Source organism: Parus major, chromosome 1A, assembly GCF_001522545.3.
Source record: "Parus major isolate Abel chromosome 1A, Parus_major1.1, whole genome shotgun sequence".
Lineage (NCBI taxonomy): Eukaryota > Metazoa > Chordata > Aves > Passeriformes > Paridae > Parus > Parus major.
Genome location: NC_031773.1, coordinates 59,289,004 through 59,307,584, shown reverse-complemented (window position 1 = coordinate 59,307,584; position 18,581 = coordinate 59,289,004). Strand labels below are relative to the sequence as shown.

Genomic DNA, 18,581 nt, shown 5'->3' with positions numbered 1-18,581 from the left:
ACAGCTGTCTCTTGTGGGACTGCTCTCTCTGGGAAAGTCATGGTGTCCTGGGTCAGATCAACGAACCTGGCCTGGCCACCACAGTCTTTAGTCTCATTAACCCCATGGTTCATTGCAGTGAAATACCCTATTAATATATTATTTCCCACCCACCAGAACAATTGAGATCTTTGTATAGGAGTAGATAAGTAAGGGACATACAAACCCCAATGTGATTCAGTAAATTATAGTTTTAATGTTGACATAAGGAACTTGTGCAATGTTTCCCAGCAAGCAAACAATCAGGCTACCTGAAAAACAAGTCCTACTCTGAGGTCTCAAATATTCAATAAACAAGCCACTTTGTCAACACACACCTATGTTTTACAGAAAGAACAAAGCAAGACTTGGACAGTGCAGACAAAGGGATTATCAATACAGTATGTGGTATTTGCATCTTCTTTTGATATGGTATTTTTTTCCCCTGGTGATCAGCATAGGAAAACAGTTGTATCAGCAGCTCATAGAACTGAAATATAAATCCTGTTGTTAAGCGTATCTGAGAAGGAAATTGATGGAGTCATGTCTCCTGTGGTTAGACAATGCGTGTCACATGGCAGTTGTCTGTTTCATCCAGAAAAAGGGTGCTGAAGACATCATTAAAAAAGGTAGGGTGGTATTGGCAGGCTCTGTCACAGTCAGGATTAAAGTTCACCTCCAGGATCTGAGGCTGCATAATTTTTTTTCCTGTCAAGGCAAACACAAACATTTCTGCTTAATACAAGCTCTACAGAGATCTTAAATCACTACTTGTCTTTAGTCCAGAAATTATAAAAAATTACTGGGAAAAGCATCTTTTGTGACCCAAACTGCTGAGCCTGTAGGGTGTTTTTGTTTCAGTGGGTTGGTTTTTACTGGAGGGACAGAAGTATGTTCTGCCATCATTATCCAGAGGACAATTATCCCACAGATTCTGCAACCACTGTGCTAATTCAGTGCCTCTGCTGGAATGAGAATTTGTGGCCACTCAATACAATCTTCCTGAATCAGCTGTTTTGCTTGTCAGTGTTAAACATCTTCAAGAAAACTCTGCTTCTCCTTTCACATTTCAATACAAACCTTGTTTTCTTAAACCTCCTAGGTATTTAGCAGTCCTGTTCTTTTAACTGCAGCCACCCCCATCTGCCACTTCATGCCACTTCCTAAAGGAAGTCAGGAAATTTAATTTTCTCTTAAAACTTCATCCGTTCTGGATCCAATCCATTCTGTGCAGAGAAAACCAAAGGATTTTATTTCGTATCTGGTGTTGAGATTGTTAAGTGACGGAAAAACCTTCTGATGGATAAGGAAATCCTACTCTGCTTTGCACAGGAGCAATGAATCTCTTTGTCAACAGGCTGCCCACAGCTTTACAGCACTGACACTGGCATCACCCCTCATCTTCAAAAGGCCAGGGACCTGTGCAGCTCATGTTCTGCCACGCATGTAGTGAGAGGTTGGTTCATTTACTACAGTAGTTTTCCTCAAGCTAGTAACGTTTGTGAGCTCCTTTGCTTCTCCCATTCAGGACACCTCTGGGACAGGTGAAAGAGCATCCAGTGTGGCTGTAGCAAACCACGTTCAACCTCTTGCTCCACCTCATCTAAGCAGTAAAGGTTCCATCTTATACCTCCTGTTTCTCAATCATTTCCCTCCATGACAGCGACTCAATCTTTGTAGAATCAGTCCCTGCAGCAGTGGCCATGGGGCACTCACCCAACACACATCTGCAGGCAAACCTGGGCACAGGCAATCAACTTCTCCTGTGTCCCAGAGAACCCAGTACCAGAGGAAGAGAGTATGTTCAGCTCTGTTCAATACTCCCTGGCAGCTCTCTTTGTGTTGATGCCTCTGCTACTTTTTTACCTCTACAAAAAACACATGATTGAGTCAGGCACATTTACAGAACATTCCTAAACCTCCTAATGAGATAAATTATTCAGTCTGTTTGGCAGATTTTGCTACCATTCCTCCACAGCTGCCTGGAAGAAAGGCTTCAGGAAGTCACCCATACTGTGGTACTAACATGAAGCAGCCCCACTCACATGTTCTTTCAGAGACTTGGCAACAGCTGAATGTCAGCCCTGAGGACATCAACAGCGCTGGTGAATATTGAATGTGGTCCCTTCCCTGCTGTAATAAGTCACTGTGCACTGAAGACACTGCTCCAAGTCTGGAAGCCACAGACAGTTAGATGTCTCCAAGGTTTTCACAGAGAGTGACATGAAATTTCAGACATTTGTTTGGGGTTTTTGTGTGTGTGGTGGTTTGACTGGATTCTTTTGGTTCTCCCCACCACCCCTCTGTTGTTTTGCTCTGTTTTTCTCCAAAGAGAGAACAACAGCAGCAAGGAAGCAAAGATGCAGCTGTTGGCAGTTGGCAGCTGCCCCATCACACCTGTTAAGCAGCATGGCAGATGCTATCCCCATAGGTTTGTAACTTCAGGTGTCAGTGGGAGGGACAGAGCACACAGTTCACACTACTTGAGAAACAGTACAAGTTAAAAGAGAAGAAACAGAGTTCTGAAAAGGTCCACAAGCATAAACAATTCAACGCTCAAATAACGGAGCTTCTCACCATCTCTGCTGGTGTCCCACTTAAGCATCAAGTCAATGGCATATATTGCTCTTGATGATGGATAATCACAGATGCCAAGAGGGGCAGGTTTAGACGAAGCAACTTGGAACAAATCAGCAAATGCCTTGAAAATACTTGCCTAATAACAGAAAAAGCCCTCTGAATGAGGAGTAAGGTTCCATAAAAGCAACACACATGTCTAATCACTTCATTCATGCAGTGTTTTAAAGGTTTGTATCAATTGTACTACATAACAGATGAAGATCTACACAGTATTGGCTTCCAAATATGCATTTAGACCTAATGCCAACACAGAGAAAGAACTCAGCACCTGGCAATATCCATAGACTTTCCTGGGGAGGCAATGAATACTATGGAAATCCTGAAAATAGTGCATTTTATATTAGAATTAATTCCCTTCTCAGGCATTATGCCAAGTATCGCACTTATGTGTAGAGGAGGGGGGAAAAAGAAACCTAGGAGAGTTCTGTGAAGACCAGCAGTACAACTGTGAAGTTCTGGCTTCTCTTCCGGCCTATTCAGTTGTATTCTAGCTTTCTTCTGTTCTGTTCTGCAATGAAAAATCTTTTACCCATTTATACCCCGAAGAAGGGTGGGGGGGACATGGAGATTTTAAGAATGTATTTCATAGGTGTTTTGAAAAACAGTCAGATATCCAATCTGAAAGTGAAATAAACCAGGAAGAACGCACAGATGTGAGTTTTAGCATTGAATTTATGCTGCAGTGAACCATTCCCTCTTTTTTCTGTACACTGTAGTACTTTGGGTAACCTCCAGGATGTATTTTGACATCTCTCTTTTCACCCCTTGTAGCTTCTTCCAGACTATTTTAAACCCTGACATATTCTGAGTATCATTAATTGGACACAAAAGTCTAGCTAAAACAAATGTCAATTAATATATGGAAATCAAGTAACAGTTGGATAATTTATGCACTTTTGAATAAATATGCACATATAAAGGCTCAGTTATCATTCACTCTGTTTCTTCTAGCTCCTAATAAATATGGAAAAATGAAAGAATTCAGTTTTGTGCATGTTTCTGAACCAGCTCTTCACATTCAGCTTTTTCTTTCAAGCATGAATCATAGGAAAAATTAAAATCAATGAGAAGGGCCTCATCTGCCCTCCTGCACGTTTTATGGAACTGTAGTATTTTGAGCTTCCTTTTTACAATCAAAGATGTCCTGGTATCAGAGAATCATCTGTGTTCTTGTAAAAAGTCATCTATGCAAGGAGCAGGGACAGGGCTCTGGCAAGGCTGCTAACACAGAGAAGCTGAGGCAGCAGCAGGAAACTCTGCACTTTAGAGTAGGACTAGCTGTACTGCTAAGTCCAACATAAAGAATTACCATAGTGTGAACATGAAATAAAATTCTCAAATTATAAAATACAATTTTCTAACAAGCAAGCATTTGAGGGCAAATGACACAAAATTCTGAAGTAAAGGTTAACATATGATCTCCTTTGTGAAACTTATACACATGAAGTATGTCTCCTGAGAGAAAAAAAAATCCTAACAACCCAAGACTTTTGGAAAAGCTGAGTAAAAAACCCCAAACAGATCATGAACATTTACACGAGAAAGATAAACTGCTGACTTACTTGTACCATTGTCCAAGGATATTCAGGATACTGTTTTTCAAACAGAGGAATAAAGTCTTCACAGTGCACCTAAAACAGTTTAGTAACATCAAAGGCTGTCTTGCTTGGGAATGACAAGAGAATGAAGATCAAATATATTTGCCATTCATACAAATGCACGTAGAGAACTAGGGAATTAAGACAGCTCTTGAATACCTTCCTTGTTCCAGGACTTCCCGTTATAAAAGGTCAAACTAAGGCTTTGACAATGACAAGCGGTTGTTTTGTTATAATTCTGTTATTGTCTCTGTCTGTGTGTTTTATTCAGAATGTTTGTTTGCACTACCTTGGATAACCACAGATTATTAGGGGAAAGAGTCTAGAAAAGTATTTCCTTAGGACTTCAACACCCTGTTCAAATGGATGTGAAACAGACTATTTGCTAACAGCCACAGAGCAGGCACCAGAAGATTTTCTACCAGCAGAAAGCTGAGGAAGTGTTTTGGGCTTTTTGCTTACCTGTTTCAATGTCACACCAGGAGCATAATTCATGACAGTGAAATGTTTCTCATAGTCATCCAGGTCATCAAGCGAAAATGCCCTAAGGAACAGAACAACTCCTCAGTTTCCAAGGTATGCAATTCCAGCATGTGCACACTGCGGGGGGAGGGGGGCACCTGTTGGAAAAGCGCAGCCAGAACACGTCGTAGCTGTAGAGCTGCAGGGGGCAGGCAGAGCGCAGCAGCACCACGTAGCGCACATCAAACTTCACCAGCCCCACGTCCTCACGCTCAAACAGCACCGGCTCCTCGATGTATTTGCACACCACCTACAGCAAAGCACATGAAACACAGCTCAGGTGAGATGTGTTACTGCCCCTTCATGACTTAGGGAACCCCTGCTTGCATTTCAGCTTTTCCTCAGAAAAATGTTACTTTTCGTCACACTCTAACTACAGCGTGTGGAAATAAGACCAGGATGTTCTCAATTTTAAAAAAGTACAGATTTCTAACTCTGCTGACCTTGTTCTTTTGCAACAATTGTGAAGCAATTCTGTGTGCATTTCTGCACACCAGAAAACACACACATTCCACACATCACCAACAAATGGCACTGAAGTGAGCTCCAGTGTTCACACACTGTAATGTACAGGTGGATGTTGCAGGGACACTGTTAAAAGCTCTGTGATTCATCTCTTGTTGGCAAAGGTGGTCCTTTGTGCCACTGAGCAGAGCAGTAACAATCAACCAGGGGACAGAAGCAATAATGTTCCCAAATTAATGATGAATACTAACTACAGCCAATGTGTTTGTCTGAGCCTGAGGACTGGCTTTACAGCAGCACCATGCTGGCATCCCTTATTGTCAGGGCACGTTTTATTTTTTAAATAAGACAACATCAGGCTCTGAGTTCATCACTGCAACAACTGGAGTTGACCAATTTCCAACTGATTCTATTCTGAACTGTATGCTTATGGCCAGCATATGAATTTTGAAGAAAATGAATTTCCTTTGTATTTTCAGACATCTTTCAACAAAGCAGTTTTTTCAGCTCTGCCTTTTAAATCCTGTTCAAAGCCAGGCTCTCTCACCTTTGGGCTGCTTTCCCTGTGCCTGATGATACTGTTCAGGTTGTTGGTGATGTGCGTATCCAGGCTTCTGGCCAGGTTCCATGGTTTGCATATCCAGTGATTGTCTTCTCCTCTGGGAGAGAGAGAGAGAAATATCTCTAAGTAGCCACCTCATTCATCCGTCTGAACATCCACTTGGCTTGATCCAGGTCTTCTCCTGGAAAAATACTTTATAAAACTGTGGGCTACAGTGCAAGAATTAAGACTTTTGCTGACAGCTGGGAGGAGTAGGCATTAGGAATAAGGGAGAGAAAAAGCAATGTTACCCTTTGTCGCTCTATTAGGAACGGCTGGGATTGAGCAACACAGACTCTCATGGAGTCGGTTAGGAGAATGTCTCTAGTTTATTACTTCAGGTTTGTTTTATAGACTGATAAGTGGAAAGTACAGAAAGGAAACTCATTGGTCAGCAAATCACTACATTACCATCATTGGTCAGTGGTGTACACTACCCCCTGACTTTCTCTTGCAAAGAAAACAAGGGACAGACAAACAGCACCTGGTAAAGCTGTTTTGTCTCTGAGAATTGTTTTGAATACTCCCATGAATTTCTCAGGCTAGCTTCTCAGCCAGGACTGAGAGCTATGTGGCCTGTAATTTCTACAGGCTCTCTGTTTCAGAGATAGAGACAGAGTCCACAACCCTTCACAATTTTTTTTTTCCCAGTTAGGGCCTATCTCATTGTTTATCTCCTTCTATTGCATCTGACTCCATCAAAAAGGGAAAACAACCCATCAACAGGACAGCATCACCATGAACATGCACAAGTCATGGTGTGGAACTGTTCTGCCAGGAGCCTGAGAACATTCTGGTGGGGTATTGGGCAATTTTCCAAGTTGGTTCCCTAATGACACCTCCAAATCATTCACATTAAATGACACCAGAACTCATCTCTTTGGGAAGAAACTACAGTGTCTCAAAAGTTCACACTACAGGTATGTAAAAACACACCACCATCGTCTCGCTTTCTAGCACGTACACACCTCCCAGGGTAAAATTCTTTGAGATATCCTTGAGAAAATCCAGCAATATGCTGGTCTTTCCATCTATTTTTCCAAGTCAGGACAGGGTGATGCTTGATGTTCTTTCCTCAACCTATTAAAGCATCATAAAGTGAGCTGAAGATAGCAGTTAACTTCTGTTTTGTTAGTTTGAAAATTCCTGCCACTCCTTCCCATTTTCTACACACACACTGCATTCATTGTCAGTCTTTGATGTTGAAAAATAATTAAACCACCACACACTAGGGACATGTGGCAGGTGTGCTCTCTCCTGGTCAATGCCAGTCCATAACAGACTATGTATAGCAAATAACAGCCAAATGAAACATCTGGCAGGAGTCGCCATAATAAGCAAGCATCATCAAAGAAGCAACCTTTCAACCAGAATACTCCATGCCAGACAGAAGAGGTTATTCAGCAGTAGCCAATGATCTCTTTCTCTCTTACAAGAAGTATAATTGTAGTTTCCACCCACTTCAAGACACCTGCAGTGGCAGCAGTATGGATTTAGAACCCTAAAGCTCCACAACTACTTCAGTCTAACACTGAAACAAAATTTTACTTTCATAACCTTACAGAACCCAAGTACTTTAAACATTTTCCACTCTGGCTTAAGTGCAAGAACAACTGCTAATGTCCCCTTGAAAAAAATAAAATTCCACACTTGTTGTGAACACATTTTGAGGCTTCGTGTATCTGTTGAACACAAGAGGCAAGATCCTGACTAGGCAAAGAGCAAAGGACTTCAACTCTGCATTCAAATCACAGCAAAGTTTCTGGGTTTCAAACTGCACTGCTTAATTACTAAAAGCCCCCACTTTTCAGGTAAAATTCACTTGAATGTAAATGCAGCAAGAGCTAACTCATGGTGGTGAAACAGCTGCAAAGACCAAACTGCAGGCTCCTGGTCTTTGAGGAAAGTGGGATCAAGACAGGAAGAGGAAACATACGTCACCTTCTGTCACGTTGCTGGAAGTAGCTGATGAACTGAGGCAATTCTGTCTGGAGGTTAAAAGTCCGAGGCAACCACCTGGGCCCATCTGGTCCTCCAGCTCGTCTAGCAATGGATGCAAGGCAGTCTTTGACTGTCAGGAGGCTCTCACATGGGAACTGATTCACCATTACCTCAGGCCTCTCCTCACTTAGCTTCCTACAAAGTAAACAAGTGCTTGGTGAAGGGGGAAAGTTGTGGAGGCCTTTGGGAACAGATTTTATAGAAAAAAAAAAAAAGGAAAAAATATTATCAGTGGAATAATGAATCCTATAATTAATTAACCTATAATCTTTGAAGTGTGAGAAGTTGTAGAGGATGTCTGCTTCTCCCTCGTTGTCTGTGAATACAAAACGGGGATGCGTCAGGTTGTTGAGGACTTGCGGAATGTCAGTGAACACCCTAGGAGAAAGAAGCACATGAAAAAAAATGTCAGTTTAGCTTCTGAAACTGATCAACTCATGCTTGAATAGAAAAAAAAACTTTAAAGTTTGACTTTCTATAAGAATTACGTTTTTCCTGTATACACTCTCTGTGACAATCTCTTCTTGACACAGAAACAATTTAAATTGAAGTGGGATAGATTAAAAAATTTTGAGAGATTACCTAAAAACTACCTATCTGGAGATAGAAATCTCAAAGGTAGTTTAGCTCTGACAGCTTCATAAAAAAAACTGTTCAGAAGATGATAATTAAACCTGTGACATAGAAGCCTGTAAGAAGTAACATGAATTCACTGTTTTACATTAAAAGTCCAAAAGTGAGAGTGGCCTTGTGAATACCTTCACTCCTGAAAGAGCTCTAAAAAAATCAATCTGCTGTCATCCACATGAAAGAAAGTCATAGGAAATCTTGTCAGCTTAATTCTGTAGCTTCAGAAGATTATTTTTATTTGTTCAGAACTTTAAATAACCCAAACATATGAAAGTAGGTATATGCTGAGAATATACAAAGCTTTGAGGCTTGATACAACTTCCCTCTGAATCCCATTTAAAATCACCCAACCCAAACCTGACAGACATTTCAGAATGTAACCAAGAACGAGGCAAGTTGTTGCATATCTTAGGAAATTTCCCTCTCAAATAAAACTGGTCACTTGGATGCTAAAATAAGCAGATAGAAATAATGGTTATTTTGATGACTTTAGAGATTGAAGTGAGGCCACTTAATTCAGGATTCAGCATGTTGACTCAAAAAGCAAGATTGTTTTTTAATATCATTCTCCTGGTAAAGGAACATTTAAACAGAATAAAAAAAACCACTAATTTTTTCCATGAAAAACTATTGTATTCTTCCTCCTCTCCAGAACTCTTATCAGCTGTGGAACTTTCCCCTCCTCCTTCCACAAATAAACAAGTGGAAGATATATTCCCCTGAGACACTTCTCTAAAAAGATGAACTGCAGAAATAGCCCAGACACAGTAGGAAATAAATTCTTTAAAAAGCCAAGTATGTAAGATGCTTTACATAGCTCCATGTGTGAGCTATTACAATAGTTATGCTCTTTATGCTGAAGCCTATAACTGAGAGAGACGATGTTACTGTGGATGAAGGGAATCAGCCTGTTGAAAGAAGCCACCAGTCTTTCCTCACTGCTGCAAGAGCAAGAAATTAGTATTTCCACAGAGTCCCTCTGGCATTTCTTTCTGCAATTTGTGGCTTTTTGGCTTCTCCTTTTCAGTCTCTACACTAGGGGAAAGTGTAATACCAGATCTACTGTACTGGATCCATTATTCAAATTCTGCCAAACCCACAAGCTCCCCTAAAATCCACTGGTTTGGAGCAACTATTAATCCTTGCTGGAGCAAAAGGAAATCAAAGTGGTGACCTGAAGATAAAACGCCAATTACACAATGCTGTAACAAAGTCCTGAAGCACTCAAAATCTGCACACAAATAGGCATGAAACACAAGTAGTACTAAAATGGAAGTTGTTCAGAAAATCCCAAATTGGTTCCTTACAAACACACCTCACAAGTTACCATCCTGCAAAGACCCAGTGCCAGAGCACTCAGGATTGTATTTGAAGACTTGCTTAAAATTCAGAACAAAAGAAATAGGGGAGTTCAATCTAGTTTTGTTAAGTGCAGGAACATCACTGTAATAAAATGAGGGAGATTAATATTAGAGAGGAAATAAGGCCATTTCATTTGTTCTAAGGTGTCATGGGGTAACTTTACCTTTAAGATAGCTTTAGGAGCTAAAGAAGTTAAAGCTGCTGGTGGCTGACGGGAGTCTTTTCTCCTGACCAATTATTGGTCATTTCTAAGAACTGACAGCAGTTTTGACCATTAAAAAGTGAAATCAACTTGTGAACACCACCTCAAGATGTAAAGCCAGAGTTCTCTTGCTGTCTTTGGTTTCCGGCTTCTGAAAAGATAACAAGGCTCTGTCTTGGCCTCCTCCCCACCCTCCAAGCTGGACAAGGCCATAGAGGGCGGAGGGGGCGGGGCGGGGAGAGAAATGGAGCCAGCCGGCTTGGCTTAGTTTGTAGTTTCTGCTGCTGGACTGAAACCCGACATCATGAACGCTTGCAGCTTTTCTAAGACTTTAATTCTTTTACTACCTAGATAAAATGTAGATTACTCCTTTTTCCCAGAGAGGCAGAGAGAGAGAGAGAGAGACAATCAGCATGAAGAAGACATCATAAAATCATCGAAGACAATGAAGAAAAGAGTTAAGTTTTAGATAGGGAAGAGAGAATAAGTAGATGCTTTCTAAGCTGAAATATTTTTCTCTTAAAGCTATGGAGATGGACAATAGTGTTCTGAAAAAAACTCCTTTAATTCATGACAGAGTATATTGGGAGGAATAGAGTGTTCAAAGTGTGGATTTTGAGCAAAAGGTAGAGTAATTGTGATATAGTGAGGTGCTGGAACAGTGAAGCGAAGATTTGAGGCCTTGAGGGCAATGAGAAAACTGTTTCCAGAGAAGCTCACAGAGACAGATGAAGAGAACTTTTACTTTTGAATAACTCATCCTTAAAAATGACATCCCTAGACTCATTGACCCATACACACCTCAAAGTGATGTGAAATGAGAGGAGTGAACTGATGGCAGGATTTCCGGGCAGCTGGCATCAGAGAAATAGAAAACTATAACAGAAATAGTTTCCTTGTGAGAAACTCCATTGATTAGTAGAAAAAAACTTCTGTTTCTCTACAAAGGCTGATGAAAAGACTCTAGCAGGAATTGAGACTGTTTTAAACACCAAAGTTCCAAAGCTTTTTGTCTCTATCTTGTCACATGAACAAGAGACTGGTGGGTAGTGGGGGATAAAAGGGTTTTCTGAAAGTTTATTCTAGTGTTCTTATTCTTGTAGTTTTGTTAATAAACTTTCTTTATTCCTTTTAAGTTTTAAGCCTATTTTGCTCTTGTTCTAATCCACATCTCACAGCAAAGAATAAGTCAGTTTTCTAGTAATTTTTTAGTTACTGCTTTAAAACCACGACATAAGACAATACACTGATAATACCACAAAAAGATACTGAGAGGTAAGAAATGCTCCAAGTCCCATTCTGGCTTTGGCAGAGGGCAGAACATCTACACTGCAATCCTGCAGTATCAGCCAAGCTATTTTGGACCTTTCAGTCCAGTATCAGTGACACACTGAATTAATGAAGCCAGCTAACCATTTTTTCCCCCTTGTCTCACCAAAGCCCTGGTGAAGGGCTATGAAGTCTGGGATAAAAGATGACATTCAGTGAAATTATGGAAGTAAGATAAATATGTTTATATATTACTTAATTTACTCAAAATATTTAAAGCTAAGAAGCAATTATGAGAATCAACTCCCACAGCACAGAGCTGACAAGACCAACCCAAACAAAGACTTGTCTCATAACAGCTCTTTGGACATTTTAAAACAGTAACTGATGTAGCTGAAGAAAAACATGAAAGAGAAGATCAAAAGAAATAGAGATGATCATACCCAACACAAACTGGAAAGACTTTCCCTAGTAAATCCATCTTTGAAGCATTTAGATCTTTGATTCTTTTTTTCCATTCAGCAATCATCACAGCTGGATAGAACTAGGGCAGCCATTACTATGCTATAAGACCTAGTTAAACCTATAATTTTTCCTGTATCAAACTACTTGTACTCACTCCCCTGCTTTTCAGGATTCAGGTTAAACATTTATTTAATCTTCCATTCTCTGTCTTAGCTCTGCTTGGATACAAGACGACTTTGTTCCAAGTTCTAAACTTTGCAACCTTGTGCCTTGAATTTATCTTCAATCCCCTAAAACAGAAGCAATCCAAAAAGCAGAGCACAAATATTATTAAGAGACTACAACCATCTATGCAGCTCCATTTGCTCCCACCTGTCTGCCCACGGTGACACACCTAAAACCTTTAAAGGAGGCCAAAAGCACTGGAAGGCTGCAGCTCACACTCAGTTGTCTCCACTCTGAGATCCTGCTCCACTTGTGGAGGAACTTTAGTAGACAAAATTCAGAGCATGAGAAGGATCTTACAGCCTTTTGTCCAGATATGAAGAGGATAAAGGAAAAGAGAGGGAAACCCTTAGGAGAACATCGAGTGTGAATTAAATTCCTTAGAAGAAAAGCAGGAAGAATTTGAAGTGTTTCCCCCTCCTTTCTTGCCTAATGTGAATGCCATTCATTTGAAATGTAAGATACAAACTAAAGAGATAAGCAGTGAAAAATCTATCAGTGTTTCCCAACATCCTCAGTATTGCTTTCTGCCTCTATCAGAATGCACCTGCCTTTGACTCCTGTATCTGAGTACATCAGATGAGAAATACCAGCTTCTGCTTATCCTCACGGTCATGTAACCAAATGGAATCTTGACTGTCACTGGGCAAGTTAACAAATGCCTCTCCCCAAACAGTGACACTGATTTCCAGTAAGTTCTTCTCAAGTAAAGCTGATCTAGGGAGTAACAAATCAATACAAGAAGCTGGTGTGTGAGTACACCTACCAAATACATTTTAGTGCAACTTTACAATTTAAGCAAAATGTTTCAAGCAAGAACTGTGATCCCAGTGTCAGACTACAAACACCCTGGAGTGCAACTCACAGAACATGCTAAGCAATCGCCTTTCTGGAATAAAACCAGTATCAAGGCAGCCTGGCCATGCAGCACCACTGTTTTTGCTCAAAAAATCCCTTATCTTTGCAATGCTCTTCCATCTTTCTTCTGAAATGGTTTCACAGCATACGGTCCACTTTTGTAGCAAACATATGTCCATTTTAAAGCATTCCAGGTTTTTATAGGATTCCTGTTTGATAATGCCATCTGAGGAAGGGAATAATCTGTTATATTCAAATAGCACAGAGCAACCCCTATGGACATACATGCTATAATGCAGAAGACAAGTCTTCAGTGTCTTTTCTACACCTTAAGTCATACTTAGTGAAAACAACACTGTGTAACTTAGCGTTAAAACATGATGCAACTTTTCCTTCACCCAGAAGGTGGCACTTAAAAAAAAACAACCAACCAACCAACCAAATGGAATTTATTTTTTAGAAATTCTGTAAGTGACAATTTGCTCACTCTGAAGAATAAATCTAACAGGAGCAACTAGTAAGTCACAATCTTAGGCAAGTAGCTCCATATAAACACACCTTTACCTTGCCTCTGTTCTTCAAAGGTGGAAGAGACTACTTAGCCTGAACACACTGCAATTACTGCACGTAATCCTGGTAAGAAAACATTCTGTTTGTGGATACCTACTTGAAAACTTTGTCTTTAGCATAAACTGCTGGATTTATTACTGCGGGAAGTTTTTCCTTGTTTTCTGTCAAAATTGCCTAGAAAACAGAAAATCACAAAAAGTTAATTCTAGGCAGAATGAAAGACTTCATTGCGTGTCTTATCGGTCTGTTCTTTTTCATGCAAGTGAATTTCAGCAAAGTTATATTTTGACAATTCTATTATGTTATGTAATATGCTGTTCAGAAAAAAAATCTGTACAAGAACAGAGGCAGAAGGAAATCCTATCAGTAAAAAGGAACAAGAAATAAGGCTTTGAGGCCAGGGCACATCAACACTGTTGAAAGACCCTGAGAAACTCTTGCCTCCTAAACATTAAAAAAAAAACAAAACTCAAATCACAGCCAACCATATAAAATAGAAGACTAAGCTGCTGTATTTCCAACAAAATGGAAGACCGATCATTTACTTGTGACACTTTGTTACAGATGACTAAAAAATTATAGGAGGTTGGAAGCCAGTTCTGCTCCTATGAAAACAAGCAAAATGTTTTTTGCAGTCTTCAGCAGTAACCATGCCTGCAAAGTCACTCTCCATCCTGTACAGCTCCCCTCTGACTGATAAAAGAAAATACACGCTTGGATCATTGCTGATGCCCTGCCAAAGGAAGCAGCTGTCAGAAATTCTAGGATAGAAGTGTTGATGCAAAGTACACCTCTTCCAAAAATGCAAAATCCCAATCAATCAATCTGCCTTAGGTTACAAGACAGCCTAGCTATTATGAGTGTACAACTTTATTCAGCAGAAGCAGGTTAACTTCATTTCTAACTAGATATTTTTAATAACAAGCTGGATAGAGCATTTTCTGCCTCTCAGCCATCATAAAGAAACAGATAGCTGAGGTATAGATTAATCTTTAGAAGCTGTACTTTGAATGCCATTATTAGCCAGTACAGCATCCTCATAGGTATCAAGTTTCCTCATTTTTCTAAGAGGTGAATCTTGTGCAGATATTGTTAATGAAAAGGAAATTCGAACATTAATTTCACATCCTTAAAATATTCCAAACCTCTATCAGAAAGGAAACAAACTGAATGAATACTTTGTAAGAGTGCCATCAAATTAAAAATGTCCCTTCTCCAATATTTAATGGCTCTAAACAACAACATAGCCCATTAGCCAGTCTGAAAAACGTAGCTTTTCCTAAAATTGTAAAACAAAACTTTCTGTAATTCAACACTGAACAGCAATGCTACAATAACAAATCCAATCAATAAGCCTATTAGACAATGCATCAAATATCTAACTGGAAGATGGATGCCTCAATATGAAGTACCTTGTAGTGTGCTTATAAAAAAAAATATGCCATGCAGAGCAATAAAATAAATATTAGAACTCATTTATGTTGCTCCAGTATTTAAATACTTAGAAATCACATATAAATGTAACACATTTCTTGTCTCATGGTGCTTTGAATTGTTTTTTTAGTTTAACGGCTGTCCTCTGAATCAGTCTTTAAACTTAAAAATAAGCAAAATCAGAATTATTGCAATGCTTTTTTAGACACTGCCTCTTCTTAACAGAGATAAGATACAGAATTAAGTTGTTAAAATCATACTTGATAATGCTCATCTGGTGGTTCTGGAGTAAAACAGCTGATATCCAACACTTCAGCAGGCACCCAGGGTAACAAAACACACTTCCTGATCAGGCGATCTGTCTCCCCGTAAGCGTAATCACGAGTGACTTCATCTGCAGCAAAACCAGGAGAGCCTTTAGGAACTGCCTTTCATTCCCACTGAAAATCTTCAAATAACAGCTGTACAGTCAATACCAGCACAAATCTCGTTATTTAAATAAAAAATTAGAGATAGTTAAAGAAACGTGATAAAAAGAGTATTATTTAGGATGCTTATCTTCTCCACATGATGGAAGCATAGGGTGGCCCCTGGTCAAGATTACAGGAATAAATCATTGGACTGATGTTTCCCAATTTTCAGATCCTGACTTTCTGACTCAAAACGACAAACACAGACTTTAAGGATTTTTTTTTAACCCTTCAGATAACTGAATTTGCAGTTTCACTAAGGCAGTGATGCAAGATTTAAGTTCTCTGTCAATAAAACAATAGCAGTATTTTTTGACTGGTAAAATGTCTCTATCTTAAAATACAGAAATACCAGCTAGAACTTTTACATTTGACAGTGTTACAAGAATACAGCTATTTTTGGTCTTGAAACATTTGTTCTACTGTGAAATGCTTAATGATTTTGTAACAACTGGCCCATTTTCTATTGCAAGCCTTAAAGAAAACCCCAGCTCCTCAGACACACACTCACCACCAGTTTCAAGGTCTCTCAAAGGCCAGAGAACTGTGTAAGCAATTTGTTGAGGCATATAAAACAGAGGTGCTGCTGCAAAACTTGGCTGGTCTGAATGCTGAATGCGTGATCCAAATTCATCCATGATGTACCAGACAGGAACCTTCTCCTCTGCAGTCTGCTTGAATAAAGAGAGGGAGACATCTCACACACTGGACTGCAGGAAAAGCTCTGTGAGACAGGCACTGGCAGCACCCCTACACCACTTCTCAGATTTCTGCTTCAACCTCCTCTTTCTTGTGCTACTGCTATTGCCTACCAGACCTGCTTTCCCTGAACCAAACCAGCTGCTTAAGAAAGCTAAGCCAGCAGAAGGCTGCTTGGTAGGACTAGTTTTTCATTCAGTTTCTCTCAGAATCAATTAGCTAAAAAGTATTTGAAGTTTGAGAGTGAAGGAGAGCAAAACTGCAGCCTGCACTAACCGTAGCTACGAGTACTGAGGCTGCATCATCAAAGCGCTCCTTCCTGCAACACTTGTCATGAAAACATCCTGAAACCTTAAATTGCTTGGTAGCACTACTTTGGTCTTTTTATGGAGGCAGGAATGGAGCAGAGAGATTAGACTTGAGATATTTCCCAGAAAAGTGAACAGAAGATAAATTCAACCACAGGTTGAATTAACTGTCTTCTGGAAAATCACTTTTCAAGTAGTAACACAGGTAATTCCATTTGACTCACAAGCTATTCATAATAAATTGAGTAACAAAGAGATAGGGTAGAAAGATGGAGATACTGTTTGGATTTTCCCTTTCATTTATGGAAAAAGTCACTATGAATCTCCTCAGAGACTTTTCAGACCTGATTCTAGCATGAGCTAAATTTGAGCTTAATTGATAAAGATGACCAGTCCAGAGAACAATCTCAAGAGCCTGAGCTAATAGGGGCAGGCAGTCTGATCATGCTCTCACTGCTCAGGGTCAGCCTTGCCCATTCTGCATAGGGCTGAGGCCAAAGAATTCAAATTTCTCCTCTTTAATTTGAAAGACTCAAAAAGACTTTGGAGCTCCATTGCAAACCCTACAACACATTTTTCACCTGCACCCCAAGGGTTGTATTCCCTCAAAAATGGCACATGTGCATTTGAAAGAGTTTTAAAGGCTCAAGAAATGCTGGTACAGTGCTGAAGGACTACAGAGAGAAGGGTGACCAAATCTGGTGTGGTCCTACCGACACACCCTAAAAGTAGCATTTCCTCTTCTTCCAAATAGAAGGAATGCCTGTAAGGATCTTAGTTAATATTCATGTACTGGGAACATCTTCACCCCAAAATTTTTAGCAACCTGTAGAGTCTTACCCCTTGAGAGAGCTGGTAGGTCTGGTTGTATTTCCACATTTCCTGCACCACCTGCTCGATGCTGCCCTCGTCTGGGACCTCTCCGTGGAAGGGGATGCCCATGAGGTTGGCCATCCTGTGCAGCAGGCCAGGCACAAGGCGCAGCTGCTGCCGGGCATGCTCCACGCGGTATGTCCAGGCGTGGTCGATGAGGAACACGCTGCAGGAGAGTTTGGGTGGTGTTACACCCTGGGGTTCTCACACACACACAGCCACATCCTCTGAATAAAAGCTGCATTAGTGGGTGACTCCCTTCTGAGGGAAACAGAGGGCCCCATATGTCGACTGGACCCAGGGCACAGGGAGGTTTGCTGCCTCCCTGGGGCCTGGGTACAGGACATCACTGAGAGACTTCCTGGGCTGATTCAGCTGTCTGATTATTACCCACTACTGATACATCAGGCTGGCAATGATGAAATCAAAAGGTGTGTTAGGGCAATTAAAAGGGACTCTAGAGCACAGGTAGTCTTTTCCTCAGTCCCTTTAGTGGCGGAGAGAAATGGTGAAAGGAATAGGAAAACTCACATCATCAACAAATGGCTCAAGAGTTGGTGTCACCGGCAAAATTTTGGATTCTTTGATCATGGGACAACTTTTACGGTACCTGCCCTACTAGAACCAGATGGGCTCCATCTCTCTGTTAAGAGCAAAGGATTTTTAGCTCGTGGACTGGTGGACCTCATTAAGAGGGCTTTAAACTAGGTTTGAAGGGGGAAGGGGATGCAGCCGGACTCTCTGAAAGGAGGCCCAAGGGTGGTAAGCCTGAGTTAGGGATGAGATCAGCAGCCCAGCTGAGGTGCATGTATACTAATGCACACAGCATGGGTACTGAACAAGAAGAGCTGGAAGCCATGGTGCAAGAGCAAAGGATGTAGTCACCATCACAAAAATGTGGTGGCATGACTTACATAGCTGGAGCGCTGCACTGCATGGCTACAAGCTCTTCAGAAGAGACAGGAAAGGGAGAAGAGACGGAGGGGTGGTCCTTTATATTAGGGAGGTTTTTGATGCCATGGGTATTGAAAGTAATGACAATGAAGCCTATGGATAAGAACTAAGGGAAAGGCCAACAAGGCTGACATCCTACTGGGAGTCTATCATCCACCCAACCAGGAATAAGAGGTGGACAACTTATTCTATAAGCAGTTGGAGAACGTCTCAGGATCACCAGCCCTTGCTCTTGTAGTCAACTTCAACCTGCCAAACATCTGCTGGGAACTTAACATAGTAGAAAAGAGGCAATCCAGGATATTTTTGGAGTGCATGGAGGACAATTTTTTGTTGCAGCTGGTGGGTGAGCCCACCAGGGGAGGGACTATGTTAGACCTGTTGTTTGCAAATAGAAATGGGCTGGTGGGCGACGTG

At 40.7% G+C, this 18,581-nt stretch overlaps 1 protein-coding gene across 2 annotated transcripts in view; it reads right to left on the bottom strand.

Moving 5' to 3' along the window:
- Positions 1 to 210: 210 nt before the first annotated feature.
- TTLL12 (tubulin tyrosine ligase like 12) overlaps positions 211 to 18,581 on the bottom strand; it is a 29,054-nt gene continuing 10,683 nt past the window's right edge. The window contains exons 3-14 of one of the 2 annotated variants that reach the window (XM_015629049.2): positions 17,178 to 17,376; positions 15,842 to 16,004; positions 15,121 to 15,254; positions 13,524 to 13,600; positions 8,107 to 8,223; positions 7,786 to 7,980; positions 5,791 to 5,902; positions 4,877 to 5,028; positions 4,719 to 4,800; positions 4,221 to 4,289; positions 2,596 to 2,734; positions 211 to 726 (exon numbers count right to left, since the gene is read on the bottom strand). In XM_015629049.2, coding sequence (XP_015484535.1) covers positions 575 to 726; positions 2,596 to 2,734; positions 4,221 to 4,289; positions 4,719 to 4,800; positions 4,877 to 5,028; positions 5,791 to 5,902; positions 7,786 to 7,980; positions 8,107 to 8,223; positions 13,524 to 13,600; positions 15,121 to 15,254; positions 15,842 to 16,004; positions 17,178 to 17,376 — 1,591 coding nt within the window. In that variant the 3' untranslated portion in view covers positions 211 to 574. The remainder of the gene's footprint in view (positions 727 to 2,595; positions 2,735 to 4,220; positions 4,290 to 4,718; positions 4,801 to 4,876; positions 5,029 to 5,790; positions 5,903 to 7,785; positions 7,981 to 8,106; positions 8,224 to 13,523; positions 13,601 to 15,120; positions 15,255 to 15,841; positions 16,005 to 17,177; positions 17,377 to 18,581) is intronic. The other variant, XM_015629050.2, reaches the window with a different exon arrangement.